This window comes from Vipera ursinii, assembly GCF_947247035.1.
Source record: "Vipera ursinii genome assembly, chromosome: Z".
Classification (NCBI taxonomy): domain Eukaryota; kingdom Metazoa; phylum Chordata; class Lepidosauria; order Squamata; family Viperidae; genus Vipera; species Vipera ursinii.
This window is the reverse complement of record NC_139517.1, coordinates 17,102,854-17,114,542: the sequence shown is the minus strand read 5'-3', so window position 1 is coordinate 17,114,542 and position 11,689 is coordinate 17,102,854. Positions and strand designations below refer to the sequence as shown.

Below are 11,689 nucleotides of genomic sequence, written 5' to 3'. Positions count from 1 at the left end.
GGCAGGCAGGTGTCTTGCTCGGCTGTGGCTTGGGGGTGGGGGGCACTTTTTTCAGTGCCATTGTAACTTCGAACAGTCACTAAGCGAACTGTTGTAAGTCGAGGACTACCTGTACTTCATCACTTTTTTCTTTTCTTTTTTTTTTTTTTTTTGGCCATCACGTTTTTGACCCCTTGCTAGGCGACTGGTGGGTACTCGGATGTTGCCCCATCCTAAAAGTGGCAGAATGGGTGAAAAGGTTGGAAAAGCCCTGGCGTAGAAGGTGAAGACCACCGGGGGGAGCCCCGCTCTCAGTCTCTGGCAGGGCAAGCCAAAATTGGGTGACTTAACGGACACGTTCGCTAGATGGCTCTGCGCCTTGCTCCATCCTCTCTCCCCGTTCCCAACCAGCTTTCTCTTTCGCCCCCCCTCCCCGATTTCCCCACAATCCCCCTCCCTCCCTCCCTCCCTCCCTCCCTCCCTCCCCCCCAATATCCCGCGCGGATAAGCCCTGAGGTTTTGCAGAGTCTCTCTTCACTCCATTTCCCAAACCCGTCCCTTCGCCAGCATGGAGGGAGGGCGACGTCCAGCACGGTGAGCAGCGCCGGCGCATCCGGCCGCCCCGCGAGGGAAAGATGGGGTCCCCCCAGGAGTACCGAGCTTCGTGGTGGACTTTCCTTCTGCACCAGGCGCCGCACATCAACTTCCAGTTCGAGGCGGCGGGGAGCGAATTTGCGCCGGAGGATTTGGGTTACCAGCAGGTGAGTCTCCTTCCTCCTTCCTCCTCCTCCTCCCCCCCCCGCCACAACCACCACCGCCCGTGGGAACGTGGGCATCGAAGGCGTGGGGTGAAGAGAGACGGGACCGGGGGGGGGGCTCGCTAGGACATGAGTGGGGAGCCGGCAGGCAAGGCAGCCGGGGACGGAGGCGAGGGGAGAAGAGAGAGGCGGGAGGCGGAGGAAGGCGGCTGATGGATGAAGCCGGGGAGAAAAGCGAGTGTGTGTGTGTGTGTGTGTGTGTGTGTGTGTGAGAGAGAGAGAGAGAGAGAGAGAAAGAGAGAGAGAGAGAGAGAGAGAGAGAGAGAGAGAGAAAGCGGAGCGGAAGACTTGAATAAAGCGAGAGAGAGAGAGAGAGAGAGAGAAAGCGGAGCGGAAGACAAGCGGAGCGGGAGTGGAAGACTTGAATAAAGAGAGAGAGAGAGAGAGAGAGAGAGAGAGAAAGCGGAGCGGGAGTGGAAGACTTGAATAGAGAGAGAGAGAGAGAGAGAGAGAGAGAGAGAGACAGAGAGAGAGAGAGACAGAGAGAGAGAGAGAGAGAGAGAGAGAAAGCGGGGCGGGAGTGGAAGACTTGGAGAGAGAGAGAGAGAGAGAGAGAGAGAGAAAGCGGAGCGGGAGTGGAAGACTTGAAGAGAGAGAGAGAGAGAGAGAGAGAGAGAGAGAGAGAGAGAGAAAGCGGGGCGGGAGTGGAAGACTTGAATAAAGCGAATCGAACAGCAGCGCAGCGCCGAGCAATCTCGGTGGAGGGAGGGAGGGAAGGAGGGAGGGGGCGATCAGGGGCAAAGAAAGACAAGAGGGGCAGAAGAGGGGTGGGGGAAAAAAGGGGGGGACTCTCGGAATAGGATGGGGCAGAGGCGAAGCGTGCGGGGCAGAGGGAGGGGGGGAGGGAAGCCCCGGGGCAGAGGGGGGGGAAAGTGAGACTCGGAGGAAGGCGGGAGGGAGGGAAGGGCGAGCCAGCCTGATTCCTGGGAAGCATTTTGGGAAGGGGTAGGATGGACTGGAGAACCCGTGGGGGGGGTGGGGGGGGGAAGGCGGTGAAGGGAGGGGCGAAGGGATGGGAGAGATCCGGAGGGAGACCAGCCCTGGGAAAGATGGAGGAGCAGATCGGTATGAAGTCGGGGTAGGGAGAGATGGAGAAGGAATGGAAACGGAAGGGATCAGAGTAAGGGAACTGAGGATGGGGGTGAAAGGCAGCAGGAAGGAGCAGAGTTGGAGGAGCATCCGTGATCTCCCTTGAGGTTACAGCAGGCAAGAAAATTCAGATTCTTCTCTTAAGCCGAATCTGACAATGTGCAGAATTTTGGATAGCCCTCCTCCTCCTCCTCTGTTGGGTGACATTCAGTGGCCTTAAGCAGCCTAGTGGTACCCTTTTTTCCCCAACCTGGCGCCCTCCAGATGTGGTGGAATGTCTTTGGCCATGTTGGTGGGAATCACGAAAATCACAGAACTAACACACCAGGAAAGTGCAACGTTGGAGGAGATTGCGTTGCGGTGTTACTTAGAAATTGAGTTCTGTAGACAGGCTGGTCTAGAGAAGGTCCCATAGAAAGATATGATCAGAGGAACCAAGTGAGCGTGGATATAGCTGGCAATGTTCCAACAGTTGTGTCGCTGAGAAAAAGTGCTGCACCGGTTGTGGAAGTGGATACCAACCAGTGCTGTGTTTGGTGGATTCACAAGTAACATCTCTGTTTGCTTGAAAGCAGCCATATTATCTAGCATAACAGAGTACACGGCAGCCATACTATCTGTACCAATTTTCACAAGCCATCACTTGATGAGTTTTGTCTTGATATGTTGTGCAAACTCAGCCACTCTGCTTTGTAAATCATGAGCAATGACACAGGCACTTGTAACTTTTTCAGCAAGCTGTGGTTTAAAGCAAACGTGGCTTAGCAAACTGGTCGGCACAAAATTACAAGCACTCACCTGTGTAATTTCCATTTAGCTAGTCACAATCCAACATTTTATTTCTTGATCTTTTGCTTCTTTTTAATCAAATATGACCTAAGGAACTTGGAAAACTACATATCTGGGAATAGGTAGATATCTGCCCATTTAAAAATGCTCACTTTTAAAGTAATTGTGTTGTGCAAACTGCTAAAAAATACAAATGCATATAGCAGCACGAATCATAGAACAAATGGGAGAAGGAAGAGAGGGAGGGAGGGAGGGAGAAAGAAGGAAGGTCGATCATAAAACATTTCCAAAAAGTTCTACTATATCTTTTAGAACTTTTTTTTTGTCTGTCAGAGGAAAAAAAATTTTTTTAGTGTCGACAAACAACATATATCCATCCATTTCTTTAAATCAGCTGTAGATTTCTCCCACTAATGTTATATCTCTTTTATCTAAACCCATGACTGAAAAAAATCCACAATTCTTGATACCTTGGTAGATACTAAATCCTGGTCATATACCCAATATCGCATGCCTCCTTAATATACCACTGTTGATCCAAACCAGTGTCAACTCACATTGCAACAGTAATAAGACAAGACCAAATCATATGAGTTCATGTTCCAGCCGCTGAATTATATCTCTAACACCATGGTAATTTTGACCCATAAAATGTCCACGATCTACAAAACAATTCTCTTGTTGTTAATGTATTTAAACACCTTGTTAAGGTCGTAGTGAACTGATTTCACATTGCTTACTGATACTCTGATACTCTGACATATTGAGAATAATGTCAGAGTATCAGATCAGGGTTGGAAGGGAAGATCTTGGAAGTGTGCCAGTCCCCCTCCCCCGCCCAAGGTAGGAGTCCTTATGCCATCTTGGAGAAATGGTGGTCTAATCTTTTCTTGAAACCCTCCAGAGATGGAGCACCCACAACTCTGGGAGGCAAATTGTTCCATTGATTAATTGTTCTCCTCAGTGTCATGAAATTCCTCCTTGCTTCCAGGTTGAATGTCCCTCTGACCAGCTTCCACCAACTGCTTCTTGTCCTCCCCTCAGGGGCAATAAATCAACCTGCTCTTCCCTGTGACCGCCCTTAATATTGGAAGATGGCTATTGTGTCACCCCCCCCCACCACCACCAAGTCTTCTCTCCATTAGGCTAAACCTACCTAGTTCCCTTAGCCATTCATCCTACAATTTAGCCCGCAGGCTCCTTGCCATCTTTGCTGCTTTTCTCTGCCTTCTTTCTAGGGCCTCAGCATCTTCTCTGTATCTTGGTGACCAGAACTGGATGCAGTATTCCAAGTGTGGCCTCATTAGCACAATATAGAGAATTCCTATCACTTCTGGCGATCATGATAATATCCCTCTGTTGATGCATTGGCTTTTGGGGCAACTGCAGCAAACCTCTGGCTCATACTTAAGTGGTGGTCCACCAGGACACCTACATCCCTCTCACATGCATTATTGTTGACCAGGTACTGCTTATTTTGTACCTGCACATTGGGTTTTCCCTGCCTAAGTGCAGAACCTTACTTTTCTCACCACTGAACTGCATCTGGATCCAATGCTCAAGGTCATCCTGGAGAAAAATCTATCTACTTGGTTGTGAAGAGCTGATAGCAATAGCACTTAGACTTACGTACCGCTTCATAGTGCTTTACAGCCCTCTCTAAGCGGTTTACAGAGTCGACATATTTCCCCTAACAATCTGGGTCCTCATTTTACCAACCTTGGAAGGATGGAAGGCTGAGTCAACCTTGAACCACTCAGGATCGAACTCCTGGCAGTGGGCAGAGTCAACCTGCAACACTGCATTTTGACCACCATGGCTCTTATTGATACTGACCTCATGGCACATAAGCAATTTCAAAAGTCACAAAATTAACTACTGCTATGTGCTTGACAGGGGGCTGCCCTTGGAGAACATCTGGAAGCTGCAGCAGGTACAAAATGCAGTGGTGCAGGCAAGTGCTGGTGATGACCTATAAAGCCCTAAATGGCTTGGGTCCGGACTATCTAAGGGAACACCTGCTGCCGGCATCAACTTCCCATCGTCCTGTGCGCTCCCATAGGGAGGGCCTCCTTAGGGTGCCGCCGGTCAGGGAATGCCGGCGGGTGATCCCCAGAGGGAGGGCATTCTCTGTGGGTGCGCCTGCCCTTTGGAATGACTTACCTGTGGAACTCCGGACTGCCACCGACCTGTGCTCGTTTCGCCGGGACCTGAAAACCTGGCTTTTCGATCTATCTGGCCTGCACTGAGGGGGTTTTTAGTTTTAAGTTTTAACATTGTTTTATTGTTGGGCTATTATTAATTTAATTCTTTTTAATTCTATTTTTATCTTAATTTATATTGTCTTTTAAATATTGCCCTGTAAACCGCCCTGAGTCCTTTGGGAATAGGGCGGTATAGAAAACTAATTAAATAAATAAATAAATTATGTGAGCTTCATTGGTTGCCAGTATGTTTCTAAATTCAATCCGAGATGCTGATAATTACCCAGTAACCTTTTCATGGCATGAGCCTACCCGTGCCATCAGGTCCAGTGAAACAGTCATGGTCCAGGACCCCATCTATTAGAGAATGTCATCCAGCAGGATGCAGGAAGACAGTCTTTGTTTGTCATGGTGGAACATCATCACTCTGGAGATTAGAGTAGCATTAATCCTGTTGGCATGATTGTGTCACCAAGCTTAGGGTTCTGGATGTGTGGCAGAGCCTGTGCAACGGTTGTGATAATTTGCTGCTGGAGGGGTGTACTGATTTCTACATGCTGTTATATGCTGTTTTTAAAACGGTTGTCAGACATTCAGAGTCATGGATTTAAGATAGGCAATCATCTACACATAATCCTCACTTAGCAACTGTCTCAGTGACCATTCAGAGTTACCACAGTGCCGGAAATGTAACTTTGCGACCAATACCTGCATTTACGACATTTGCATAGTCTTTCTCTCAGTTACGTGTTTGCCACTCCAACCAGTTAATACGTATTCTATGTAAAATCATAAGCACAGTCACGGTTACGTGATTATTCACTTGGCGACTGCTTCATGTAGCAGCTGAGTTGCTGGTCCCAACTGCAGTAAATTGAAATAAGTAAAATCAATTCCATCAACATCCTTCAAAGAAAAGGACTGTTGACTTAGGACACACAGATAATTGTTCCTGAATGTCTAACTTGATGGAATTTAATGATACAAGGGGATGATCTTGTGAGATGGCATGAAGAGATGCTGCCTAGAGAGCAGTCAGATAAGAGGCAGCATAGCCCATAGCTGCACAGTGGGTGGGACAAAAGGCTCAGAAGGCTTGGTGACTGCCGGAGAATTTTACTTTCAGACTTGCTAGATTCTGTTAATGTAGCTTTAGTTTATTTGGGTTTTTTCCCCTGTCTGGTCTATTTGGGAAGACTGACATAACAGAAGAGGTAACAAATATCTAAGCTGCACATATTTGCTAAGCAGCCCTCAGAGACAAATGATTTTTTTTTTTAGTTCTGCAAAACTTTTTAAAAGTTTTCTCAGAGCTGAGTGGATCCAGGATGATGTTATAAGACAGGGGTGTCGAACTCAATTTCATTGAGGGCCACATCAGCATTGCGGTTGCCTTAAGGGGCCGGGTGGGTGTGGCCAGGGTGGGTGTGGCCTACTGTGTGGGTGTGGCTAGAGTGCGTATGGCCTACTGGGTGGGCATAGCCAGGTCTACAACGTTCGCATGAAGGGTGCCTATGGGGGCCTGGGCAGGAGTGGGACAGATCTGAGGGTCTCTGGCAGAAGGAGGGTCTCTGGGCCAGGGCCAAGGCAGTGGGGGCCGTTCCCTCACTGTTTCCAGGATGGCTTTGCGGGCCACATGAAACCACTTCGCGGGCCAGATCCGGCCCCCGGGCCTTGTGTTTGACATGTCTGTTATAAGAGGACCAGTTTACCCAAAAGACATATTAAATGCTAGTCATTTATATAGCTTAGATTTTTCCCCCCATAAATATAAGCTTCTCATGGATAAACGTGTTTGCAATCCAATATTTCCAATATGTGACTTGCAGCTTGAAGTGTACCATACATATGAAACTACACAAACAGGGATGCCAGTACTTGTCAGGATCTCAGTCTCAACGGGGTCCAAGAATAATAACAACAACAGGAACACCACTTAAACATCACTGGCATTGACAAACTCACCATTGGTCAATTGCAAAAGGCAGCTTTACTCAGAACAGCTTACATTCTGTGAAGATAATTATAACACCATTAAAAATCAACATCCCTATCCCAGGTCCTTGGGAAGGACTCGATAGGTGGATAAAAATGCCAAACCCAGTCAGAACATCTGGCTGACTTTGCGATGAACCATAATAGTAATTCCCAATTTCAGCCGAAAGAAGAGAGAAAATGTTTATACTTTTAATGCTAGTCAGTAACTGATGCTAAGATAAATGCTTAGTGATGTACAGGGGAAGGGAGGGCGCAGGAGACATTCAAATCACCTTTCTTAATAGTAGCTATAATATACTCAAGTGAAAATATTATAGGACATCCTTGCCAAGAAATGTATCCATTGTGTTTTGCATTTATTTGAAATTATGTAATGGAAATACATGGGAAATATAGAAACTAAGCCTTGAGTGGTATTCATTGTAATGACATTTATCTTACTTCAAATACACGCGAGAGTTTTCAACCATCTGTCTAGATCTGTACTGACATCAAGCAAGGAGTAAATTCAAGTTTACTAGCTGAGAAATCTTCTGTAGTCAAGATAAGCAAAGGGGTCAGAGGGTGACCAGTACCATCAAGTAGGATTTACACCAGTTCAAAAAGTAATCAGAGATTATTCCAAACTCATGTGCAAATGCAGTAAGATTAGGAACAGACATTTTCTTCTGACAAAGGACATTATCAAGGAAATATAAAATGCTATGTTTCTCCCCCAGGCAATCTAATTTATAGTTTTACAATTTCTACCTAAATTGCAAAAACGGTCCTAAAGCTAAATTAAAGAGGACATCCCTGATGTGCATTTCAACACATGTTTGACCAAGGAGAAGGGCACACTATTAATAATAATCCCTAATTTAAGAGCTGAATAAATCTTGTCAATTCACAATGCAGGTAGTCCTCAACTTACAACCAGAACTGAGCCCAAACCTATGTTGTTAAGTGAGAAATTTGTTAAGTGAACTTTGCCCCATTTGACAACCTTTCTTTCCAATTTGGCAAGTGAATCACTGGAGTTATTAAATTAATAATGGGGTTGTTAAGTGGATTTGGTTTCTCCATTGACTTTGCTTGTCAGATGATCGCAGAAGGGGATCACAGGATCCCGGGACTGTAACCGTTATAAATATGAACCAGTCGCCAAGCAGTTGAATCTTGGTCATGTGACCATGGGGATGCTGCAACGGTCATCAGTGTGAAAAATGGTCATAAATCACTTTCAGCCTTCCATCCTTCCGAGGTCGGTAAAATGAGGATCCAGATTGTTGGGGGCAATATGCCGACTCTGTAAACCGCTTAGAGAGGGCTGGGAAGCCCTATGAAGCGGTATGTAAGTCTAAGTGCTATTGCTATTTTTTCAATGACGTTGCAACTTTGAACGGTCACTGAATGAACTGTTGTAAACCGAGGACTATCTGTATAAAACTTTTGCAGAACCTTTAGTTTTGAAGAAATAAGATCTGCTGGGTTTCATTTATTTTGAGTTAAAGCAAGAACATCAATTTAAATTCTAGTATTATAAGAAACCTGTCCGCCTAGGGCAGGGGTAGGCAACCTTGGCTCTTTTATGACACGTGGACTTCAACTCCCAGAATTCCTGAGCCAGCATGGCTCAGCTTGGAAACCTCTCCCTTTCCTCTCAGCAGGGCTGGCTCGGGAATTCTGGGAATTGAAGTCCACGAGTCATAAAAGAGCCAAGGTTGCCTACCTCTGGCCTAGGGTAAATCCAGCTTGAGCTACAGTTGGAAAAACAGTCTGTAATGTACGGGGCCAACTTTTCACTTTTAAAGCCCTTCGTGGCATGGGCCCAGGTTACTTGAGAGACTGTCTCAACCCTCTGGGATTGAACCACTCCTGCCGGTTCTGTCAGCCTGAATATTTGAATATTCCGACTGGTGGGGTCTCTGCTGTTGTTCCTGTCCTCTGGAATGTGAGGTTGGCCCCAATCCTCCTATCCTTTTGGAAGGGCCTAAAGACCTGGCTCTGCCAGTTAGACTAGGGCCCCAATGGGAGAACAGCACAGTGGAGGTAGATCCCACCTGCCCCCATTCAACAGATCCCACCTCCCCCCCCCATTTTGCCCCCGCCCTCCCCACGTGTCCTTAGGTTTTAATGTTCGGTTTTAGTTTATTCATGTTTTAATGTAGCTGTATTTTTTTTTATCTCTGTAAGCTGTGCCAGAGTTACCTTTTGGTTAGATGAGGAACCAATATATTTTATAAACAAAACAAACTTCGTTGTTAGCATCTTAGCATCTGTTTTTATCAAGCAATGAGGTCTATAGTGAGAACAGATAGTAGAGATTTTGCCCAGCCTTATCAAAGACTAAAAGATAGGATTTTATTTGTAAAATGTTCCTTGTGGACCTTCTAAGGGAGATAGAACCCCAATATACTTTTTATGCCAATCAGTTTTCAAAACTATCTCTACCAGGAGTCTTCCAATTTCATAGATTTAATCACAGTGACAATTTAATAAAGTAAGATGAATAAGCTTGTCCTGTGATGAAGACAATGCCCTCCCTTCTGGAAACAGGAATCTCAGCTTCTGTTCTTATTGCGTTAAAATTTATTATAACGGCCCATTCTGGCAGACTTTGAGTGGCTTCCAAAATGAAATACTAAATTAAAGCAATTCGAAGCATAAGCAAAACAAAACAGACAAGCTAAAAACAGTCACTGATGAACAATTTGAATTATAGAATTCAGAAGAATTTTTTTTAAAATTTTGAGTGATGAATGGAATCCATTTATACCTTTCCATTTATATCCCAAGTAGATGGTACAATATTTACGACATTTCTCTCCTGGTTTGAAAATCATTGTAATCTACAATGTGATGTTCTAGAAAGAATTTTTTGGAAATATAAAGCTGACGGATATCACCATACAAGGGGTTAAAAAGATGGTGGCCACAGTCCTGTGAACCAAACCTTGGCCCTTTTTAATGTTTGACAAAGTATCTAAGAATGGAGAAGAGTTTTCACTGTATGGTTGCTGCCATCTTGATTTTTTTATATATTTTGTTGTGGACAGTACTGGTATTGCTTACACTTACAGTATTTAAGTTTGTGTTTAGCAGAGGACAAAGGTTTATACAGCGCCAGATATAGGTGGTATGCATAAAATAATAACAATTCTTTAGATTTCTCATTTTAAAATGTAGCTGTGGCTAATTCATGCTACTTTTTCTGTGATACCCATGAATTAATATTTCTGCTTCATAAAATACATATAATTCAGCAAAAATACCTTCATAGATAATTCAAAGAACGAATGGCGGTTTGAGCAATAAACCTCACAGAAGCATGACCTGAAATTAAAATGACACCTGTGTTAAACATGCTTTAACTTTAGATATCCCAAATGAAAAAAATCAACAAATACTCTTAATTTGGGCTCTTTCCCCAATCTGAGTTGTTTTCACAATCCGCTATTGGGCGTCCTTTTTAATACAAATGACATGGACCAATTTTGGAGCTCTAGGCTTCCAAAGTGTGCCATTGTGATGTGATCTGTGGTCCCATTCCAGCCTTATAATTAATTAAAAGTAAAATTAGCTTGTCCCACTTTTCCCCCCTTGTAAGCGGTATTTCCCCTTCAATCATCTCTGCAAGTGTCTTACTAGGTAATTATGAGAATAAAAAGGCAGGTGAGTAGACTTCTTGAATTCAGGAGAAAAACATGGGCAGTGATAAACCAAGTGGTAGAGGCCAGTTTGTTGAAATTGACCAAAGGGAAAATGGGGGCATAAAGTATATTGAGGCCAGTGTGAACAACACAACCCACTGACTGAAAATTTTGTTGTGTTGTTTTCTATGGAACTATTCAGCACGTGAGCTGAATGAGGCCAGATCACTTTCTCTTTCTTGGAGGGGTAGACTGTCCACAGCCCTAATACTAGGTCTCTATAAATTGGACAGAGGAGTGTAACAAAAAGCCTTTATGAAAATGGTTAGCTTTAATAAGGGTCTTCACAACATTTATGAACGGGTGGGCTGAGTATACTCATACAGCACGGTTCTTCAAACTTGGCCCTTTTATGGCTTGTGGACTTCAACTCCCAGAATTCCTTAGCCAGCGTGCCTGGCTGAGGAATTCTGGGAGTTGAAGTCCACAAGCCATAAAAGGGCCAAGTTTGAAGAACCCTGTCATACAGTATACAGTGGTCCTTTCAGTCAGCTTCATTTGTTCACTGACAACTTTTCATAGATGTTTTTAACTAACAAGTTGGACAACGGTTGAATAAATCACCGTGAATTATTAGGCCTAGGTCAGTGTTTCTCAACCTTGAGCCCTTTAAGGTATGTGGACTTCAACTCCCAGAATTCCCCAGCCAGCATCTTAAGTCTGCAAGATTGAGAAACACTGGCCTATTCAAAGCTGATAATACTTCCTATTCCTTCTCTAATTCTTAAAACAACAGCCATCACTGTTCTGAATCCATGATTATAAACTGGCCCTGTTATGATCTGCTCCAGCTCTGTCAGCCTAGTGCAGGGGTAGGCAACCTTGGCTCTTTTATGACTCATGGACTTCAACTCCCAGAATTCCTGAGTCAGCATAGCTGGGAGTTGAAGTCCATGAGTCATAAAAGAGCCGAGGTTGCCTACCCGTGGCCAAGTGCATGGCAGAGTACTTAGACTTCAGTATTTTCCCAACTAGTTTGAATTTGAAATCCTTGTTATTGGGGGAGGCAACATGATAAGACATCCAACAAGCAACGTAATTACAGTGGTACCTTGGTACTCATTGTTAATTGGTTCCAGCAGGTAAAATGAGTATCAAAAATCAAAGCAATAATGTAGTG

At 44.7% G+C, this 11,689-nt stretch overlaps 1 protein-coding gene across 1 annotated transcript in view; it reads left to right on the top strand.

Moving 5' to 3' along the window:
* Window positions 1-226: 226 nt before the first annotated feature.
* The window catches only part of TTYH1 (tweety family member 1), a gene marked incomplete at its 5' end in the record, with an annotated part of 93,955 nt that continues 82,492 nt past the window's right edge, over window positions 227-11,689 (top strand). Inside the window, 2 exons of the mRNA XM_083378828.1 lie at window positions 227-238; window positions 547-740. Of these exons, the coding sequence (XP_083234954.1) occupies window positions 227-238; window positions 547-740 (206 nt within the window). The remainder of the gene's footprint in view (window positions 239-546; window positions 741-11,689) is intronic.